Below are 23,312 nucleotides of genomic sequence, written 5' to 3'. Positions count from 1 at the left end.
CCCCGTTTTCGCGTTTGTGTGCTGTGTGTCTATAAACGGTGGATCCAGAAGAAGGAAATTCCTTTAGTACCTTGTTACGGAAGTCTCTGACTTTTCAGAATACTGAGGGTTTTCTATCTAAAAGCAACATGTGAAAAAGCTCTTTTCTTCAACTGGTGCTATTTTCTAGTTTCCCCTTTTTTGGGGGGTGGGGTGGGGGATCCTGCAGTTCCTAAATAACATTACTTATTGCTGAAAGTTCCCTAATGAAGACTATTTCTTTTGATGACTTAGCAAGTCAACTTAACTGTTGGAACGCTCACTTTGTAAACGAAATTTCCGATTTTCAATTTTAATAGTTGCCCAGTTTTTAAGCAGAGGCAGTTTAGTTTTGATCCTGGATAAAGTTGTTGTGTTGCATTTAAAGTATATATCCAGAATGAACAAGTGTAGGTCTTTTTGGGTGATAGTGGTTCTTTAAGTTTTGTTATTTAAGAGAAAAGGTATCAGAGGGGGGAAACAAAAAAAACCACTAAACCTTATCAGAGGCTTGGGTTCACATGACTGCTCTGCTACTGACTGTCACCTGGGATAAAAAAAAAAAAGTGTTAACCCACTTTTTTCTCCTCTCTCAACCAAGAATTAGGTGGTTCCTAAAGGCCCCATTCAGATATGAATTCAAGAATTCTTTTTACGTACGTGCAGAGTTTTAGTAACTGATGTCATGGTGAGTGAATGGTACTGTGAGGAATGAATGAAAGCTCTGCTGAATGAAGGAAACCTGTAAAATGGTACAAGGAAGCTTTGTTGATAATGTACCTTGGTGTAGTTTATCGCTCTAATTTGTTTGACAGTGTTGAAGTGGTTTTTTTTAAGGGGGAAAGAAAGCATTCTGTGTATAATGAGGCAGATTGCATGTTACATAATAGACTGTTGTCTCTGTCCGACAAATACTTTTGAATGTCTGCTGCTTGGCAGGCACTGTGTTAGGCCCTCATTATTAAGCACTGAACAAGAAAATGTCCCTGCACCTATGTACCTTCTTGTCTGCTGGGACCGACAGACAATACATTTCTCTTTTAATACCTGTGTGTATTTACAAATTGATAACATGACAGAGATGAGGTGAGAGGAGAAGCATATTTTGGTTTGATGTTAGAGAGGGGCCTCAGCAGGTGACCTTGGAACTTAGAGCCAAGGGCTCAGTAGGAGGTACGAGAGGCTAGGGAAGAGCATGTCCAAAGGTTGTGAGTCAAGAAAGAGTTTGGTGTCCTTCAAGAAAGGAAGGAAGGCCACTGTGATTTGGGCTTGGAGCGGTAGACAAGATTCAGAGCTTTGTAGGCCATAGTTGGGTTTTATTTCAAATGCAGAGACATTATTTCAATTTATTATTATTATTATTTTTGAAAGAGAGAGAGCGCGAGAGGGATAGGGGAGAGGGAGAGAATCTTAAGTAGGCTACATGCTCAGTGTGGCGCTACTTCGGGGCTGGATCTCATGACCCTGAGATGGTGACCTGAGCTGAAATCCGGAGTCAGACACTTAACCAACTGAGCTACCCAGGCACCCCTTAGAATTTTTAAAGAGGAGTGATTTGATATTATGTTATAAAAAGATCATGGTAGTTGCTTTTTGCAGGCTGAATGTGGCAAGAGTAGAAGCTAGATGCTTCTGTTTAGGGATCCCATCCAGTCTTGAAATACCATTTTTAAATACCACCTATATGCAGACGACTCCTGAATTTACATCTCCAGCTTGAATTCTCTCCCGAGTTAAGAATGGTATATCCAACTGTTGGTCCACGTTATACCTCTACCTAATAGATACAGTATATCTGTTAATAGAAATAATAGGCTGACAGATGGCTGGCTCTTTGAGTTACTGTACCAAAATTTAACTCCAGATTTTTTGTCACCTCAGTAAATTGCATTTCTGTTCTTTTACTTGCTCAGTCTAAAACTTTAGTACCTTCTTGAACCTTTCTTTCTCTCCTGTATCTACATAAGCAAATCTGCTAAGTCTACCCCAGAATGTAACCAAATTCAGCATCTTCTCACCATCCCTGACTATTAACTCCCTGGTCTAGGTGGTCATCCCCGTAGATTGGACAGTTAAGTCCTCCTAGAGGATGTCACTCAAATCTCAGCTTAAAAGTTAAGAGGAAGCTGGTTTTATGAAAGTAGAGAAAATGGGTGCCAGGGTGGCTCAGTTGGTTGAGCGTCTGACTCTTGATTTGGACTCACATCATGATCTCAGGGTCGTGAGATGGAGGCCTGTGTTGAGTCCCTAGCTGAGCAGAGAGCCTACTTGGGATTCTCTCTGTCCCTTTCTTTCTGCTTCCCACCCCCACCTCCCCATCCCCTATCCCCTGTCAGCACTTGCTTGCTCACTTGCCTGCTCTCTCAAATAAATAAAATCTTCAAAGGCAGAAAGGAAATAGAGAAAGCAGAGTTATTTTGCTGTAGGCTTCAGTTTGGTTTCCCTTCTTCCAACCTTGACCCCTATCTCTTCAAATTTCTTCAGTAGCTTTCTGTACACGGCCCCCTTTAATCTTGTTCCCATTTCTTCTCTGTGTTCATCTCCTGCTCACCTTTTCCTGTTTTCTGTTTCCTTTTCACTGTTCTTTTTATATTGGCCTCTTTGTTGTCAAATACGTTCCTGCCTCAGGGCCTTTGCACTTAATTTTTTTTCCCCTCTGCCTAGAAACCTCTTCCCACAGGTACCCACTATTGTGTTCTCTCATCTCCTTGACATCTTGGTGAGGCTTTGTCTGTCCATCCTACTTTTAACATTGCAGTCCCCAGCCCTTGCACTCCTATCTTACCTACTTTCTCCACAGCATTTATCACCCTCTACTTTTCTATGTATTTTATTAAGATGGAAGCTGATTTTGTTCACAGCTGTATCCCCATGTATAGGTCAGTTCCTGGGCATAGTTAGGAATTTGGTAAATACTTGTTGAATAAATGAATAAAAACAAAAAATATCTGCTAGTAAAAAGTGCTGAACAGGGAATTTAAACTGATGTGGGAGTAGATCACAGGACAGCAGTCTTTGTTCAGATAATAAAGGAAGGCTTGTCTGAGAAGATGGTATTTAGTTTAAGATCTGAGTGAAGGGAGAGAGCCAGCCTCACAAAAGATCAAAGGAACTGCATTCTAACCAGAGAGAACTAGAAGTACAAATGTCTGAAGGCAGCAATAGCTGAGTGCGTTTAAGGAACCTGAAGAAGGCTGAAACTTAGGGGGTATAGGATATGCTTTGGAGACAGAAATAGCATAACTTGAACAAGTGATTGGAGTGAAGAAAAACTGGGAAAGTTTTGGGCTTACAGCATGGGGCAGGAAGAATTAAGAACTGTTTTTGGCAATTAGGACTTTGTGTAACAGACATCCATGTGGATATGTCAAGGTAGCAGTGGGATGTATGAATCTGTAGTTCTAGGAAGAGGTCAGAACTTGAGATACGGTTCTGGCTTTAGAAATATTTTGCAGGGGTACCTGGGTGGCCCAGTCAGATAAGCCACTGCCTTCAGCTCGGGTCATGATCCCAGGATCCTGAGATCGAGCCCCTGCATTATGCTCAGCAGGGAGCCTGGTTCTCCCTCTTCCTCTGCCTGCCACTCCCCCTGCTTGTGTGCTCTCTCTCTGTGTTAAATACATAAATAAAATCTTCAAAAAAAAACCATTTTGCATAACTGATGATTAATGACATGGGACTAAATGAGATCGCCTAGAGAATACATAAAATGTGAGGATTAGTTATGTTGAAAGGCTAAGGCTATTATAACAAAGGTACACTGAAGTGTAATGGTTCAAAAAAGATAGATTTTTTTTTTATTACTCTCTTGAATTTAACAGTCCAAGTTTATTGGGTGGCTTTGCTTCACAGTCATTCAGGGATCTTTCCTCCCATATTGTTACACCTCTTTCCCTTGGGGTGTGGTCTGTTGTCAAAGCTGGGTCATAGCCTCTTCTGTCTGTCCTCAGTCCCCTGATCCATGGTAAGGAGGAAAGAGAAGCTTTGGCAGGAAAGTGACACAAAATTATTTCTATTCATATTCTTTTGGTGAGAAGTTAGTCATATGGTCATAGATAACTGCAAAAGCTTCTGGGAAATGTAGAGTAACTAGCCAGCTAGTAGCTAGCTAATAGGCTATAGTCCTCTTGCTAGAAAGAGGAAAATGAGTTCTGTGGCCAGGTAGCACTTCCTGCCATACTGTACACAAGAACAGAGCCTTGGTGAAAGTTCTAGAGTTAAGCCAGCTTTTAGAAGTTAAATTGAGGGGCACCTGGATGGCTCAGATGGGTGGCCTTTAGCTGCCTTTAGCTCAGATCAGGATTTCCAGGTCCAGGGATTGAGCCCCATGTCACTTCCGGTTCTACAGAGGTCTGCTTCTCCCTCTTCTTCTCCCCCTGCTTGTACTCTGTCTGTCTGTCTGTGTGTCTCTCTCTCAAAAGAATAAATCTTTACAAAAAACTTTTTTAAAAAGTTAAATAGAGGAACACGAGCCATTGGCAAAGGGGAATCAAAAATAAAATACCAGGGGCACCTGGGTGGCTCAGTGGGTTAAAGCCTCTGCCTTCGGCTCAGGTCATGATCCCAGGGTCTTGGGGTCGAGCCCTGCCTCAGGCTCTCTGCTCAGCGGGGAGCCTGCTTCCTCCTCTATCTCTGCCTGCCTCTGTGCCTACTTGTGATCTCTGTCAAATAAATAAATAATATCTTTTAAAAAAAAGGTAAATGCGTGGAGAAAGATATACCTTAAAAAAAAATACAAGTTATAAAGGAGTGTGATATCATGGAAGCTAAGAGAAGATAGTGTTTAAAAAAGAAGGGTGTGTTGTGTTGAATGTCACTTGCAGGATCAAGATGAAATAACTACTTAGTTTGATAATGTGGGAGTAATTGATGACTTTTGAGAGAGGTATCAGTATCAGTGGAATGGGTTGGAGGGAGAAGGTGAAGTGTGGAAAAGTAGCAAGAGTAAAAACACCCTTTTCAAGAAACTGCAGTGAAAAGGAACTAAAAGGGGCTCTTGGGTTAAGCGATTTTTTTCTTTTTTTTAAGATAAAAGGTGCTAGAACATGTTTGTATGGCGATAGAAATGATCTGGTAGAGAGGGAGAAAATGATACAGAAGAGAGAGGTGTTACTTGAGGCAGTAAAGTTCTTGAGAACTCCTGAAGGATGGGATTAAAGCTTGACTCTACCAAGATTTGGTTAGGGTATCCTGCCGTTGGGAATGGCAGTTGGTAGGACTACTTATATAATGTTTAAAAACCTTCAATCAATGCTATATGTTGTTTACAGATGCAGAAATATGTTAAAGAGTAAAACTGTAGGTGGAGACAATAATCTATTTTATGAAATTATTTCCCTGGGGAGAAGGGGAAATCCAATCAGGGAGAGAATTAATTTTCACATGCATGTCTTCTTTTGAAAAATTTTTAGAAGCAAATTAGTATAATCTTAAGATTTGACAAACCTGAGTATTACTCAGATTAAATTCTAGTATTGTCTTTGTTTTAGATGTTTCATAATACAAGGAAATAAAGAAACAAGAAAAAGTATAGTTAGCAATATAGAATAATGTAGTTGAAATAAACCTAAATCAGCAGTCACAATAAATGTAAAGACTGTATGGCTAAAAGACAAAAAGTTAGGCTGGATAATAAACCAAAATCCAGCAATAAACTACTGGGAACACAACTAAGACATAAGGACATAGAGAAATTGAAAATAACTGGATGGCAGGATATAGTAGACAAATGTCAACCAGAAGAAAGCTGTGTGGCAGATGACATACTTGAAACAACAAAACATTATCAGGGATAAAAAGGTGACTACATTATGATAAAATGAAAATGGTAGTAGGAAGATAAAACTCTGAACTGCTTTGAACCTAATATCAGTCTCAAAATACATAAAGCAAAATATACAGATTTACCAGGAGAAATCAACAAATTTACACAGTTTTTTTTTAAGATTTTATTTATTTATTTGACAGACAGATCACAAGTAGGCAGAGAGAGAGAGGAGGAAGCAGGCTCCCTGTTCAGCAGAGAGCCCGATGCAGGGCTCGATCCCAGGACCCTGGGATCATGACCTGAGCTGAAGGCAGGGGCTTTAACCCACTGAGCCACCCAGGCGCCCCAAATTTACACAGTTTTAAGAATGATCTTCTTCAGACATCTAGAGCAGTAATCACAATAAACAGAAATGGGCTGTCCCAGTGAAAAGACTAGATTCCTCCTGTATGCCATTTAGTATAAAAAGGATCATAAGAAGGTTAAAAGTAAAAAGATGGGAAAATATATCAGGGATATTACACAAAAAGAAAGCTAATATAGTCTTCACAATAGCACAAAACAAAAAGTAGGGAAATTTTAAGTTTTGGAATGGAAAGGAGACAAAGGAATGGTTAGTCCCAGATAACATAATTGCATATATAAAAAAACTGAAGAAGATCTACACTCATACTTTTAGAACTCATAAAAGTTAAAAGAGTTCAGCTGGGTTTTAAAAATATATGTGTTTATATGGGATTATTTAAAACTCAGTTTTACCACTATATGCCAGTAAAAACAAAACTAAAATCATTATAGAGTTTATAAAACCTAATTTGACATGAAAGAAGACCCAGATAAATGGAGAGGTATACTATGTTCATGGATAGAAAGACTCAATCCCAGAAAGATGTGAACTCTCCCCCACATTAATCATTCAGTCAGTGCTACTTTAAAAATTCCTGTAGGGGTTTTAGGATCAGGACAAGTTGACACTATAATTAATAGAGCAGGTAGTTTTGTAAGAGAATAAGGTAGAGGACTTGGCCCTGTCAAAGGCTGATTATATGGTTAAGTAATTAAGACTGAAATTAAATGCCCAGGAAAAAACCCATGTGTGTATGAGAACTTGGTATATAAAGAGTTCCTGTTTAGTTGAGAAAGGTTGGACTAATCAGTAAGTGATGTTTGCTGTCCCTCTGGCAGAAAAATAATTAGGATTTTTCTATGTCGTATCATATACATCAGGGGTCAGTTAATTTTCTGTTCAAGACAAGATGGTGTCCTTGTAGCCATAGATTATATGTTAACAAATGGACATGGCTGTGTTAAACTAAAACTTTATTTATAAAAAACTGAAGGTGGGCTTGATTTGGCCCATGAGCTGTAGTTTCCCAATATCTGACAAACAAATAAATACAGGTAGATAAGAGCCCAGAATTTTAAAAAGCAACATTTGAAATCATATGGAAGAAAATACAGAGGGAAAAAAAAAATCTGATCCTGGGCTAGGAAAGGATATCTTTAAGACATAGGAAAATACAATCCACATAATGTAAATTTGGCTACATTAAAATTTAAAGCTTCCATACAATAAAATACACATAAGGTATTTGAAACACCAAGGATTAACATCCAGAATATGAGTGGAATTTCTGCAAATCAGTAAAGGACAAAGGAATCGAGTAGCCAGCCCATAAAAGAAGATACCTAAATACCCAATAAATACAAAAGGATATTTCCTCAGAGGAACTCAAGAAAATGAATTAAAAGTACATCAAATACCATTGAAAAATATTAATTAAATGGCCACTTTCATTAAAACTGCCCATCACTGGTTACCTATTAATTCCACTTATAGTGTTTTATCCTAGAGAAGTTTTTTTTTTTAAAGATTATATTTATTTATTAGAGAGAGAGAGAGAGAGAGAGAGCGCGCACAAGCAGGGAGAGGGGCAGAGGGAGAAGGAGAGGCAGACTCATGGCTGAGCTGGGAGTCTGATGTGGGGCTTGATCCCAGGACCTGAAGATCATGACCTGAGCTGAAGGCGGATGCTCAACTATCTGAGCTACCCAGGCACCCCTCCTAGAGAACTTCTTACATATAGACTACATAGGAAGACATGTACTAAAATGAATCAATAAAGGTGTATTTTAGAAATTCAGCAGCTAAAATGAAAGTACTAGAGCTACATGAATGCATCAGTATAGAGAAGTCAAATTATGGGATGAATACAAGCTTCAGATATGTGTAGAAGAATACTATTCATTTCATTTTTAAAGATCTATAGAATAACTGCATGTTTTACACTCAGGTAGTAATAGTCTAAAAACATAAATGGTAGAAAACATCCAATTTAGGGCAGTATTTATCTCCGGGAAGGGAAGAGTAGTGGGATCAGGTAGTGAGTCATAGGACCCTTTATATAATATTTGGGGGGAAAAGGGAAGTAAGGCAAAACACTAATAATGTGGTTATTGTTGGATTGTGTGTGTACTTGTCTGTTTCAAGTATTGACGAGATCTGATTGATGAGAATGTATTGAAGGTGACAAAAGTGGAAATATGGAGGTATGTTTTAGTGGTTAAAATCCGTTGGTCTTAGAAGTGTTTTGAGTGTGGGAAGTAAAGGAGAGACATGTTAAGAATGACTCCAAGATTTTTGGCCTGAGAAACTGGGGTGGGAGTGTCTGTCATTCATGAGAAAAATGAAAAGTGAAGTAAACCAGGTTTGGGAAGAGAGGGTATGTTCCATTTTGGACGAGTGTAATTCTGGAAGAGGATGGGTAGATGGTTAAACAAAATGAATTTTAAGGTCAGGAAGGTTTTACACTAGAAATAGAAATTCAGGATTCATAGCTTGTCTGTGGTATTGAAAGCCTTCAGAATGGGTAAGCTCAGCCAGGAAATACACATGTGTACGTAGTGAAAAGAAAAGGTGCCCAACTTTCTCTGAGAAACTCTCAGTAGGTAGAAGTTGACCAGGCAATAAACTGAGAAGGAGCAGCTGGAAACCAGGGAGTCGAGTGCCTTGGAAGTCCAGACAAGTTCATGTTTCAAGTAGGAGAAGCAGTCAGTTTGCAGATGCAACCCAGTTGCTTCTACTACATTACCTTATTATTTTTTTTTCTTTCCAACAGCAGTGATCAGTACCTGAAATGATAATTTTTGTTCATGTTTGTCTCCACATTCTTGTATGTAGACTTCTTGAAGACAGGACTGTTCCTTCCTGAGCCAGGACAATGTCTAGCACATACGAGGCACTCACATACTTGTTGATGGATTAATTTATCTGATACTTTGAGAGCTTGTTATTTCCTGCTACTAGCCTTTCAGTGTTGACTGTTGAAGAGCACATGTTGGGATTTTTTATTTTGATAGGCTTTTCATGGTGGGGTTAAAGAAAATTTAATGTTGGAAAAAAATACAAGAAAAGTAAGGAAGGTTAAAAATAGTCTTATGTCGGGGCACCTGGCTGGCTCAGTGGGTTAAAGCCACTGCTTTCGGCTCAGGTCATGACTCCCAGAGTTCTGGGATCGAGCCCCATATCAGGCTCTTTGCTCAGCTGGGAGCCTGCTTCTCTCTGTCTCTCTGCCTACTTGTGATTTCTGTCTGTCAAATAAATAAATAAAATCTTTAAAAAAAATAGTCTTATGTCAGATCCTGTAGGAGTTCACGCTTTGCTTAAGCTGCCATGTACCTTCCTTTCTTGGATATTACATTGTTAGCATATTTGCAGTAGAATTTCTACTGTTTTGTATAATGGAGAAGAGACTGTGTAGCACTTTAAGAGAAGTTGTTAAGCCTTGAGTATTAGATATTTAGACTATAAGTTTAGAATGTTTTTATTTGCTGCTATGAGAGGAATACACAAAAAGTAAGATACGATATACAAAGAACTCTTTTTCTTGAAGACGCATCTAGTGGCACATTTTAATAATATTAGTTAACATCCTAAATTAACCTTGTACCTCGTACTCTTCTGGGCTCTTTTTAATTTTTTTTTCACTCATAACCCTCTAAGGTAGATGTTGTTATTACTGTTCTAAAGTTATAAATCAAGGAAATTGAGACCCAGAGAAGTAAAGTAACTGGTCCATGGTCAGAGGGCTGTGTAATAAGTTGCAAGCTAGATTTGAACCCAGGTATTCTGACATTGTCTCTCCATTAGCACGCTCAGTGCTCTTGACTGAACGATGTTCAAGGGTCACTTCCTTTCCCCTGACAACTGTCTCGCCCTGTCCCCCTCCAAGGTGTTATTCCATTGTTGTACAGCTGTGAATATTCATCTGTTAGAACAAAGCTTGTCTAATTTTTACATCGTACAGATGGGATCTTTTTGACTGTAGAAGTTGGTCATGATGCTTTTTTATCTTCCAGTGAAAGGCAAAGAACAAGAGAAAACCTCAGATGTCAAGTCAATTAAAGGTGAGTTCAGTGGTGTTCCATTGTGTTAAAAAAGTGATGTGCTTTGCATTTACAGGCTATTTAAACCTGTTATCTTCCCCCCTTCTCTTGCCATTAATCATCTCTGCCTTCTTTTGTAATTATTTATGATTGTGACTTATTTCCTTGTTTGACTTGTATATTCTTCAGCACCTTGCATATATGATAGGCTTTTGCTAAGCACTTGTTGGCTGTCCTAGTGATACAGTAAACCAATGCCCTCCATTAATCACATGTTTGTTCACTAGAATTAATGAGTTGATTTTATTATTTTTTTAACTTAAAATCAGTGAATTAACATTGAGTGTATTGTTAGTGTCAGAGGTAGAGTTTAGTGATTCATCTGTTGCATATAACACCCAGTGCTCAGGATTAGATCAGGTGTCCTCCTTAATGTCTATCACCCGTTACCCCATCCCCTCATACCTCCCCTCCAGCAACCCTCAGTTTCTTTCCTGTAGTTGAGCATCTCTTATGGTTTGTAGTTGACTTTATTGTTTAAAAAAGCAAAAAGCGAGGGGTGCTTGCATGGGTTGAGTGTCTGGCTCTTGGTTTTGGCTCAGGGTCGTGAGGTCAAGCTCTGTGTTGGGTGCTCGGCTCAGTGTGGAGTCTGCTGCAGACTCTCTCTCCATCTGCCCCTCCCCACTGTGCTCACTCTCTCTCTTTCTAAAATAAATAAATAACATCTTTTTTATTTTTTAAAATTTATTTTATTTGAGAGACAGAGAGAGCACAAATGGGAGGAAGGGCAGAGGAGGGGAAGCAGACTCCCCACCAAGAAAGGAAACAGATGCAGAGATCGATCTTAGGACCCTGGGATTATGACCTGAGCTGAAGGCAGAGGCTTAACTGACTGAGCCACCCAGGTGCCCCATAAATAAATCTTTAAAAACAAAACAAAAAGTGCCTGCTGGGTGGCTCAGTGGGGTAAAGCCTCTGCCTTTGGCTCCGGTCATGATCCCAGGGTCCTATGATCGAGCCCCACATCAGGTTCTCTGCTTGGCAGGGAGCTTGCTCCCCACTCACCCCACCCCCGGCCTACTAGTGATCTCTGTCAAATAAATAAAATCTTAAAAAAACAAAACAAAACACAAAAACAAAAAAACTCAAAGTGAAAAATACTCTGAACTCAGCTGACAGCTCTGGAGTAAAGAACTTCCACTTACAAGGCTTGGCTTTCTGTTGTTTACCCGGAAGTATGGATCATTATAGTTTTTACTTCTCTGTTACTTTGGATGAATGGTCTTAACTTAAATTTATCCAGAGTACTTTATTGTAATCAGTATATTATCTATGTTTATAGGCTAGAGCATGCTTCTTTAGGTTGTAATCTCTACTATAGTTTTGACTGATTTTATTATATTAATTACAAAGATTGGAATGGAAAATTATAATGGAAATTGTTTATATAGCCGTTAATGTAAATTTCATAAATAAAATCTATTTACATGAGATCTATAGATTGCTACTTAGACTTTTTTTTAAGATTTTATTTATTTATTTGACAGACAGAGATCACAAGTAGGCAGAGAGGCAGGCAGAGAGAGAAGGAAGGGAAGAAGGCTCCCTGCTGAGCAGAGAGCCCAATTCGGGACTCGATCCCAGGACTCCGGGATCATGACCTGAGCCGAAGGCAGAGGCATTAACCCACTGAGCCACCCAGGTGCCCGCTACTTAGACTCTTTTTCAGATGTTTGTATCTTATGTGGCTAGCATTGAGTATTAACCATTTATGCTCAGTTTGCTGGAGAGTGACTAATTATAACTTAAGAGATTTGTAATATTAGGGAAGAGCTAGGGTACTTTACAGTCTTATTTTCTGCTTACGTCTGTTAATTTTAAGCCAGGTGTTTATGAACCGTGTTGGTTCATACTGCTTTCCTTAAGCAGAATTTGATTGACTTTGATAAATACTTCAAGCCCTTAGCAAGCAGCATGTGTAAAGACGAGATCCGAATGTAGAAGGAAGGGGTTTGATGTCTCAGGCACTTTATATTTCTCAGGTCTTCTACTCTAAACTGCTACTAACAGTGTGACCTTGGGAAGACCTGTAACCTTCCTCGGATTCTTCATTTGTGGAGTGAGAGGGTTGGCCTGCCTAACTTCTGAAACTGTACCTGGCTAAAAAAATTCCATGTTCCTACCCTGTGACAGTACATAATCTGTGCTTAGCATTCACTGGCTTACCTTAGAATCTTACAGAACAGAATCTTACAGAATCTTCCTTTCATAGGAAACAGGCCCTCAAGAAGTTTGCAGTATGATTAGAGCTTAGACGTGGAATAGTAGCAAATACACCAACATACTAATAACAACCATTTCTTTTTTTTTTTTAAAGATTTTATTTATTTATTTGAGAGAGAGAGCATGAGCGAGGAGAAGGTCAGAGAGCGAAGCAGACTCCCCATGGAGCTGGGAGCCCGATGTGGGACTCGATCCCGGGACTCCAGGATCACGCCCTGAGCCGAAGGCAGTCGTCCAACCAACTGAGCCACCCAGGCGTCCCAATAACAACCATTTCTTGAACACCTGTTCTGTTGTAGGCATTAGCCAAAAACTGAGGCTAGGCAAAAAAAAAAAAAAGACTTTGCTCCTGTACTCACTGAACTTAGAGATTGATAGGGGAGAGGAACATTCATCAAGTGAGTCCACAGATGGCATGGGCTGGATCTACAGTGATGAAAATAAAGAGAGATGGAGTGATCAGTTCAGAGCAAAAATCAATAGAACTTTGTTATTGATTAAATAGGAGGTGTAAGGGATAGGAAGGTTTCAGTTTAACACCTACTTTTCTGGCTTGCCTAACTGTGTGACTGGTGGAGAACCAAGTTGGGAAATTATATGTTCAATTTTGGAATGGTGGGTGGGAGGTAGTTGGAGACATTTACATATATTATTTTATCCACATAATTCTAGAGTCTGAGATTCCAACCAAAGGTAAAAGGGTGATTTTTCTAGAGTCTGGCAGACCAAAGCTCAAGTTCTGCCTGTTGAAACAACTACTATCTCATTGACATGTATCAAGTATTTAACTTTTGTCTTTCTGCATCTCAAAAATGAGGAAAATAGGGGTGCCTGGGTTAAAGCCTCTGCCTTTGGCTCAGGTCATGATCTCAGGGTCCTGGAATTGAGTCCCTATCGGGCTCTCTGATCAGCAGGGAGCCTGCTTCCTTCTCTCTCTCTCTCTCTCTCTGCCTGCCTCTCTGCCTACTTGTGATCTCTGTCAAATAAATAAATAAAATCTTTTAAAAAAATTTGAGGAAAATACTGGTCTTGCAAAATTGGTGTAAGAGATAATGAAGTAATATACCCTCCAAAAAATGTGTATCGAGCCCCCAGTACAAGGTTTGGTACGTAGGAGGTACTACTCTGGTAGCTCTTGTTGTAGCAGAAGAGGCCCTGAACATGATGGCTTAGTTAGATGAAATATTGTGAGGAGTTCAGAGGAATTTGTGATCAGCAAATGCTTTTTTAAGTGTGGGGAAGGTTTTGTAGAAATGGGACTTAATCTATATAAAAGTTGAATAATAAGGATTTGAGTGAAAGAGGCAGTTCTTTCTCTTTTCCCTAACAGCCCAGCCTCTTCTTTGAGTATATATTGGGCAGAGGGACCTTCAGACAAGTAAGGGGGTATTTTCACAGAAGATTGATACCCAGTTGTAAGGACCTTAGAGACCAGAATAGAGAGTTTAGACAGAGAACATAGGGAGCCTGTAGGCTTTGAGTAGGATGTTGATGCTTTATATACGGTATTTATGAAAGGTAAGTCTGGAAGAGTTCTATAGGATGGAAACCAAAGAAGTCGTTTTGCTGTAATACAGAAAAGCCTGTATTAAGGGTGTGGTGTTGATAATAAACATGTAAGTAGATGTATAATATCTTTAAGAAAAAATCAACCAATCTTAGGTAAACATGTAGAGTGAAAAAGAATGGGCCCATGATTCTGAGCTTTGGAGACTGGCAGGTTGAGCAGAGATAGGGAAATCGAATAGGAGCATTAGTTTGGAAGAAGATGCGGTGAGTTTGGTATTTGGACAAATTGGTCTTGATATGGTCAAGTCAAAGTGAGAATAGCTAGCGGTAAGGAATTAATAGGCCCCAAGCCCAGATCAAAGGCCAGGTGTCAGATGCAGGTCAGGGCTTACTCCCTGGGGCTCCAGTTCCATAGAAGTGTACCCTAAGAGCTGCTGCAGAGAGGTCCAGAGTGTGAGTGAGACGTTCCCCTTGAGTCAACCAGAGTTACTAATAACTGTTTTGTTTTGTTTTTTAATGTATTTATTTATTTATTTGACAGAGAGAGACATAGTGAGAGAGGGAACACAAGCAGGGGCAGGATGGCGGTGTGAGAGGGAGAAGGAGTCTCCCCACCGAGCAGGGAGCCCGAAGTGGGGCTCAGTCCCAGGATGCTGGAATTATGGCCTGGGCCAAAGGCAGACGCTTAATGACTGAGCCACCCGGACGTCCCCTAATAACTCTTTTTAAAAATCTCCTTTAGATATCTGTTTAGATTTTAGGTACCTATTTTATCTGGTTTTATTTATTTTAACAGATGTGTCAGGGTCTCAAGTTTATTTGTGGGAAAAAGAGGAGTACTTACAGGTTTAAATAATCTTTTCAGAAAAGTTGGCTCTAGTAATAATTAAAAGGTTGGAGAGTAAATGTTTCTAGCAAAAAGAATAAAAGAGCAGAGAGCCTCAGGAGGAGGAGTCAGGGAAGGAGACCATTTCCGACATGGTGGACATTTTTTAAAATTTCTTTTTTAAGATTTTACTTATTTGTTAGAGAGAGAGCACAAGCAGGGAGAGTAGCAGGCAGAGGGAGAAGCAGGTTCCCCACAGAGCAGGAAGCTCTGTGTATGGAACTGCGTCTCAGGAGTCTGGGGTCATGACCTGAGCAGAAGGCAGATGCTTAGCCTACTGTACCACCCAGGTGTCCCTTCTGTCCTTGCTATAGCAATGTGCTAGGCCAACACTTCTTTTTTTTTTTTTAAAGATTTTATTTATTTATTTGAGATAGAGACAGTGAGAGAGAACATGAGTGAGGAGAAGGTCAGAGAGAGAAGCAGACTCCCCATGGAGCTGGGAGCCCGATGCGGGACTCGATCCTGGGACTCCGGGATCATGACCTGAGCCGAAGGCAGTCGTCCAACCAACTGAGCCACCCAGGCGTCCCTAGGCCAACACTTCTTAAAGACCTTTACTAAGAGTCTTTAATATTTGTATGGAATAAATAGGAGAGTTTGAATGCTGATCCAGCTGTAGCAACGTCACAGGACTACTTTGACAGTGTTGTAATACTGAGTTGCTTATTTCCTGTTAGCAAATGGGTAATTTCTTTATTCTGACGTCAATAGGCCCTTTCGTCAGACTACTAAGGAAAATGTATTTTGTGAATTTTTTAAGTGTGCTTTATCTCAAGCAGCTTGATCCTTGATCATAAATGTTTTTCATTAGAGAAATTTTGTTACCCAATTAAAAAGTAAAATAAGGGGATGCCTGGGTGGCTTAAGCGTCTGCCTTCAGTTCAGGTCATGATCCCAGGGGCCTGGGATGGAGTCCCACATTGGGCTTCCTACTCAGCAGGGAGCCTGCTTCTCCCTCAGCCTGCTGTTTCCCCCGGCTTGTGTACTCCCTCTCTCTTCCTCTGACAAAAAAATAAAATAAAATAAGTATTCTGAAGAATGTTTTTCTCACTTTTACCCCATTTCACAAGTTTTAGTTTTGTTCCTTGGACAAAAAGGATTAAGGAATTGAAAAGGTCCATATATCAGAATGTTTTCTGGCTTTGGTACTTTCTGTCATCAGTAGAAGTTCTCAAAGAAACATCTCTTGTTTTAAGTTCCATTTTTGGCACAGTATTTTGAGAGTTATAAATAATAATAGGACATTGCTTTCCAGTTTTCTGCTGCTTGATTCCCTTTCCCGTTAAGTATTTTTTGTTGAGTGTGTATGCTTAAGGGAGGTGTTACAAAATTTAATTTTTAAAGTTCTCTTAAAGTCCTTTAGGAGACATTTTTAGGCTATCAAATTATGTTTAATTTTTAACCTTTTTCCCCCCAAATTATAGCTTCAATATCTGTACATTCCCCACAAAAAAGCACTAAAAATCATGCCTTGCTGGAGGCAGCAGGACCAAGTCATGTTGCAATCAATGCCATTTCTGCCAAGATGGACTCTTTTTCAAGTAGCAGGACAGCAACACTTAAGAAGCAGCCAAGCCACATGGAGGCTGCTCATTTTGGCGACCTGGGTAAGTGACTCACTTTTTGTTAACTTCTAGTAGGAAGGATTGAGTGTGTTATGGGAAACTCTTGCTGGAGGATAGTAGAACTGTATAATGGGAATGTGCTTTAAGATAAGAGCATGTGTTTCTTGATCTGTATTTAAGATAAGAGCATGTGTTTCTTGATCTGTGGGTTGTGAGTTTGATCCCCACATTGGGCATGGAGCCTTCTTAAAATAAAATTTGGGGCACCTGAGGGCTCATTCATTAGGTGTCTGCCTTCGGCTCGGGTCATGATCCCGGGGTCCTGGGATCGAGCCTCGCATTAGGCTCCCTGCTTGGCGGGAAGCCAGCTTCTTCCTCTCCTACTTCCCCTGCTTATATTTCCCTTCTCGCTATCTCTGTCACTGTCAAATGAATAAATAAAATGTTATAAAAAAATAAATAAAATTTAAAAAGTAAATAAAAATAACAGCTACAAGTATAACAAATGATACTCTATTACGTTCCCATAAGCAAAAAATATAAAGCATTCTCAGTTAAAAAAAAAAAAGGGCCATTTCCAGAAGAAGAAATACATTTAACCAGTAATTATATGAACAAGATGCCTCATTTCACTCATACTCAGGAAATTGCAAATTTAAGTAATGAGTTAATGTTCTCCCTAACACATCAGCAAATCTTTAAAGTTTGACAATTTGAATGGTAACGGAGATGCAGAGAAATAGCCAGTCCTATTTAGTGGAAGTGTAGATTGATGAAGATTTTTTTGGAAGGCAGTGTGGAAGTAGTTATCAGAATGTAAAATAGAAGATCTAGCCCTCAGAGGTAGTCACATATATGCCAAAAGATGTAGATGCAAGTATGTATAAAGCTTTTATTGCAGTGTTATTTGTGAAAGCAAAAAATGAGGAACAACAGGTACATATCTGGCGATGGAGAAGTAGATACATTGTGGTGTCCCCGCATCTGGAATATTAGGGAGCCATTTAAAAGTCCGAAGATGACCTAGAGAAATATCTAAGGTTAAAGTGCAAAAAGCAGGTCACATAACAGTGAGTGTAATAGGATCCCTACTATGTTAAAATAACTTCTTCCCCCCTGCCCCCAAAAAAGATACGAAGGAGATCGAATTTTCGCCCACAGTTCTGCACTTCATAAAAGTTGTGTGTCATGGCATCATAAATTGAAAGAAAAGTGAATAAATTGATGTCTAATTAAATTAGCCCGTCTTTTGACCTATTTGCTTAACAGTTGTGTATCTTCAAAGATGTCAGAGTGTCTGTGGGCCACACTCAGCAGTACACTGCAAACAGCATTTGTATTGATCACAAAATAAAATTGTAAGTTTTACTGGATTACACCTGTGTTGCTGGTGGGGATGTGAAATGGTACAGGCACTCTGGAAAATAGTTTGGTGTTTCTTGTGGAGCAGAACGTGCAGATGTCATATGACCCTGCAGTTGCACTCTTCAGCTTTTATCCTAGAGAAGTGGAAACTTACATTCCCACAAAAGCCTGTACCCCGATGTCCATAGCAGCTTAAAAGCCGAAACCCGGCTGTCTTGCAGCATCGAGTGAGTGGTTAGACACACTGGTACTTGCATACCACAGAATACTGCTCAGCCATGAAGAAGAGCACACTATTGATTTACCTCACAGCTTGGGTGAGTCCCAAGGGAATTGTGCTGAGCGTCAAAAGCCAGTCCCAAAAGGTTATGCGCAGTAGGATTCCATTTGTATAATATTTTTGAAATGACAAAATTAGAGAAATGAAGGATAGAGTAGTGTTTGCCAGGGCCGAGGAATGGAGGAGGTGGTTACAAAAGGCCACATGAGGCATCCATGTGGCATTGGAACTGTTCAGTAACTTGGCAGTTACCCAGGGTAAAGTTGCATGGATTCCCTTGCATGGAATGAAGTCCACAGTTGTGTACAGGTGAAATGGGAAGATCAGAGTAAGATTGGTGGTTGTAGCAACATCAGTACCTTGATGTGATACTGTAATATGGTAATGTAAGATGTTACCTTGGGGAACCTCGGTAAAGGGTACATGGGATCTCCCTGTATTGTATCTTATTGTTGTATTTGAACTTACCATTATCTCAGAATTAAAATTTTAATTTAAAAATTAGTAAATCTTGCAAAGGATCAGAATTTTGTGAAGTTCAAGAAAGGGAGGTTGACAGAGATGTACTGGTTAACCTTGAACATGAGACACCCAGGAGGTGCCTGGGTAGCACAGTCGGTTAAGCACCCCACTCTTGATTTCAGCTCAGGTAGGGTCATGAGATTAGAGCCGGTGTTGGGTTGGGCTGTGCTTGCTCACTCGCACCCTCTCTCGGAAAAAAAAAAAAAAGAAAAAATAAAAGAAAAAAAAAAAGAGAGAGAGAGACAGCCGGCAAGGATGACACATGAAGTGTTTCAAAAGAAAATAATTTGAATATCAAAGGATTAAGAAAAGCCATTTTGAAAAATTGATCAAACCCTGCTAATTTTATGAAGCTGAACCTCAAAATGTCAATGCTTTAAATGTTAAAAAAAGTGTTTTTGTTTATTCTAATAGTTTGTGGTTATAATCGTAACCTAAATTTAGTTACATATACAATGAACTTATTTTTATTAAATTTTGGTAAGTTTAGTTTTATTTCTCAAGATAAAAATCCCAGAGCTACTCTTTAATCTGTTGTAACAAACACTGAGCATTGGTAACATTTTTCTGGCCATGCACACATGGACAATTTTTCTTCAGGAAAAGTTCCTAGAGGTGGCGTTACTGGGTTGCGAAATCATGCAGATGCTTTTTTTTTTTTTAAGATTTTATTTATTTATTTGACAGAGAGAAATCACAAGTAGATGGAGAGGCAGGCGGGGGGGGGAGCAGGCTCCCCGCTGAGCAGAGAGCCCGATGCGGGACTCGATTCCAGGACCCTGAGATCATGACCTGAGCCGAAGGCAGCGGCTTAACCCACTGAGCCACCCAGGCGCCCAGTCATGCAGATTTTTAAAGCTTTGCCCTCTGTTACTGAATGTTCTTCCAAAGAGGTTTTGTTATTTTTTATTTTCATCATCAGTGGGTGACAGTGTTGCCTGTTCTGCTGTGCCTTTGTTGGGTTTTATTGTTATTTTTTGAAAAAAACATCTTCCAGTTTGACAGACAAAAATGTTATATTAATTTGCTTTTCTGGCATTTTTAATTAGATGGAATATATTTTCATATTTTTATTGGCTGCCTTTCTTTGGTACTAGTATCGTAAGATTTTTTTTTTCCCCAAGAATTTCCATGGTCTGAACTGCCATTAAAAGTCAGATAAGAGGGCGCCTGGGTGGCTCAGTGGGTTAAGCCGCTGCCTTCGGCTCAGGTCACAATTTCAGGGTCCTGGGATCGAGTCCCGCATCGGGCTCTCTGCTCAGCAGGGAGCCTGCTTCCTCCTCTCTCTCTCTCTCTCTGCCTGCCTCTCTGCCTACTTGTGATCTCTCTGTCAAATAAATAAATAAAATCTTAAAAAAAAAGTCAGATAAGAATAATTGAATTAAAGAGCTTTTTAATAGTTGAATTAAGTTCGAACACTTGTTTCTTTGCCTGTTTAGCAGTCACAGTGACAGTATTTCTAGTTCTTTATATTCATTAAATTGCTAGGGAAGTAAACTCTTTTTTATTTATTTTTTATTTTTATTTTTTTTTAAGATTTTATTTATTTATTTGACAGACAGAGACCACAAGTAGGCAGAGAGGCAGGCAGAGAGAGAAAGAGAGAGAGAGGAGGAAGCATGCTCCCTGCAGAGCAGAGAGCCCGACGCGGGGCTCGATCCCAGGACCCCAGGATCATGACCGGAGCCGAAGGCAGAGGCTTTAACCCACTGAGCCACCCAGGCGCTCCAACTTTTTTTTTTTTTAAGATTTTATTTATTTATTTGACAGAGAGAGATCACAAGTAGGCAGAGAGGCAGGCGGAGAGAGGAGGAAGCAGGCCCCCTGCTGAGCAGAGAGCCCAATGCGGAGTTTGATCCTAGGACCCTGGGATCATGACCTGAGCTGAAGGCAGAGGCTTTAACCCACTGAGCCACCCAGGCACCCGGGAAGTAAACTTTTATTCAAGAATTCTGGTGCCACTAAGCTGATTGTGGCTGACTAATCTATTAATCTTAAATTATTTGTTACTGAATTGCTAATCTTTTGCTTCTTTCAGGCAGATCTTGTCTGGACTACCAGACTCAAGAGACCAAATCATGTCTTTCTTTTTTTTTTTTTAAAAAGATTTTATTTATTTATTTGACAGAGAGAGATCACAAGTAGACAGAGAGGCAGGCAGAGAGAGAGGAGGAAGCAGGCCCCCTGCTGAGCAGAGAGCCCGATGCGGGACTCGATCCCAGGACCCTGGGATCATGACCTGAGCCGAAGGCAGCGGCTTAACCCACTGAGCCACCCAGGCGCCCCCAAATCAAGTCTTTCAAAGACTCTTGAACAAGTCCTGCATGACACTGTTGTTCTCCCTTATTTTATTCAATTCATGGAACTTCGGCGAATGTAGCATTTGGTTAAATTTTGGTTAGAAGCTGAAAGTTTTCACTCTACAACTTGGTCCCGAATAAGAGCACACAGTCTCAACACCGAGAAGCAGAGTGCATAGGCTGAGCCTGTCTCTCCATCTAAGAAGCATGAAACTGCAACATCTTTTGTAACTGAGTCTCTTGACAAGAGATTGGAGGATTCAAGCTCAGCTCAACTGCTTATGACTCAATCTGAAGGAATTGACCTGAACAATAGAACTAGCAACATTCAGAATCACTTGCTGCCTTCCCGGGAATGTGACAGTGCCCATTCTCTCCATCTTGAAATGGCCAGAACAGGAACACATCCAGTTTCCATGGAAATCCAAGAATCCTCCTCTAGACTTCTAGTAGCCAGTAGAAATAGTCCCTCTTCACCACTGAAGGAATTATCAGGAAAATTAATGAAAAGTAAGTACGTGGTTTTCTTATCTCTCTTTATCCTCTTTGTTTAATCAGTTTATAAAGTAGAACTTGAGGCAGGAATAAAAGCATTAGAATAGTTTTCTCTCACACCCACTTGCAAATTCGGAAGGATTTGGAGAATGTCCTGGAGAAGGATTGGTATTTGAAGAAGAACAGCAGGGATACAGACAAAAATTGAATCCTCTCCGAAGGCTCTTTTGCAGAATTAACTAATAAAGAAGGGTTGAATCCTGCCTCTGCCTTCCAGAGATTTTGAAATCAAACCATTATCCAGGGATGCTTATTTCATTTTCATCTCATTCTTAATTTCCTACTAACTTACTGTCTGCTTCATAGGTAAAATTATTATTATTATTATTTTTTACGATTTTATTTGTTTATTTGACAGAGATCACAAGTAGACAGAGAGGCAGGCAGAAAGAGAGAGAGAGGGAAGCAGGCGCCCTGCTGAGCAGGGAGCCCGATGCAGGACTCGATCCCAGGACACTGAGATCACGACCTGAGCCGAAGGCAGCGGCTTAACCCACTGAGCCACCCAGGCGCCCCTGGTAAAATTATTTTTTAATTGCCAACAGGTGACATTTATTGGGTTCTGTGCCAAGTGCTATACTCGGATTTCACCTAATGGCCATACCACCTCTGAGGTCAGCATTATTGCCCCATTTTACAAATGAGAAAACCATGGTTTAGGATAGTTTATTTTTTTAAGGATTTTTTTTTTAAGATTTTATTTATTTATTGGACAGAGAGAGAGATCACAAGTAGGCAGAGAAACAGCCGGAGAGAGAGGAGGAACCGGGCTCCCCCCTAAGCAGAGAGCCCGATGTGGGGCTCAATCCCAGCACCCTGGGATCATGACCAGAGCTGAAGGCAGAGGCTTAACCCACTGAGCCACCCAGGCGCCCCTTTTTTAAAGATTTTATTTATTTATTTGACAGGCAGAGATCACAAGCAGGCAGAGAGAGAGGAGGAAGCAGGCTCCCTGCCAAGCAGAGAGCCTGATGCGGGGCTTGATCCCAGGACCCTGAGATCATGACCTGAGCTGAAGGCAGAGGATTTAACTACTGAGCCACTCAGGCACCCCTATGGTTTAGGATAGTTAAGTAATGTACCTCGGATTATGAAGTGAGCAGGGAGTTTGAGTTAAAATCAGTATTTCAATAACAGCACCTCTTTATTTCTTCTCTGTTCATTTGAAAGTTACACTCTCTTAATTTTTCAATTATCACCTTCTGGAATTCTGATTCGACAGCCTCCATGTTTTTTCCTGTCTTCATCTTATCTGTTCTTTGCTTCTCGTAGAGCTAGGTGATTCTTTTTTTTTTTTTTTAAGATTTTTTTTTTAAGATTTTTATTTATTTGTCAAAGAGAGCGAGCACAGGCAGACAGAATGGCAGGCAGAGGCAGAGGGAGAAGCAGGCTCCCTGCCAAGCAAGGAGCCCTATGTGGGACTCGATCCCAGGACACTGGGATCATGACCTGAGCCGAAGGCAGCCACTTAACCAACTGAGCCACCCAGGCGTCCCAAGGTGATTCTTTTTTTTTTTTTTTTTTGTTTTTTCTTTTCTCCCCCCACCCCTACCCCGTAACACTTTATTTTTTTAGGGCAATTTTCCTTTTTTTTTTTTTTAAGATTTTACTTACTTATTTGAGAGACACAGCAACAGAGATAGCAAGAGAGACCACGAGCAGAGAGAAGGAGAAGCAGACTCCCCAGTAGGCAGAGAGCCCTTCCCCACTGGGGTCTCAATCCTACGACCCTGAGATCATGACCTGAGCCCAAGGCAAATGCTTAACTGACTGAGCCACTCAGGTGCCCCTTTTCAGAGCAATTTATGTTCACAGCAAAATTGAGAGGAGGGTAGAGCAATTTCCTGTATACTCTTGGCCCCCTCACATATAT

At 40.3% G+C, this 23,312-nt stretch overlaps 2 protein-coding genes across 2 annotated transcripts in view; one reads left to right on the top strand and one right to left on the bottom strand.

Moving 5' to 3' along the window:
• LOC122898012 (cytospin-B-like) overlaps positions 1–23,312 on the bottom strand; it is a 334,551-nt gene that overhangs the window by 257,408 nt on the left and 53,831 nt on the right.
• LOC122898010 (A-kinase anchor protein 10, mitochondrial-like) overlaps positions 1–23,312 on the top strand; it is a 69,280-nt gene that overhangs the window by 490 nt on the left and 45,478 nt on the right. Inside the window, 4 exon segments of the mRNA XM_044236197.1 lie at positions 10,145–10,192; positions 16,277–16,459; positions 20,623–20,659; positions 20,874–21,394. Coding sequence (XP_044092132.1) covers positions 10,145–10,192; positions 16,277–16,459; positions 20,623–20,659; positions 20,874–21,394 — 789 coding nt within the window.

This window comes from Neovison vison, unplaced genomic scaffold (genome assembly GCF_020171115.1).
Source record: "Neovison vison isolate M4711 unplaced genomic scaffold, ASM_NN_V1 Scaffold_088, whole genome shotgun sequence".
Lineage (NCBI taxonomy): Eukaryota > Metazoa > Chordata > Mammalia > Carnivora > Mustelidae > Neogale > Neogale vison.
This window is presented reverse-complemented; position numbering and strand designations above follow the sequence as displayed.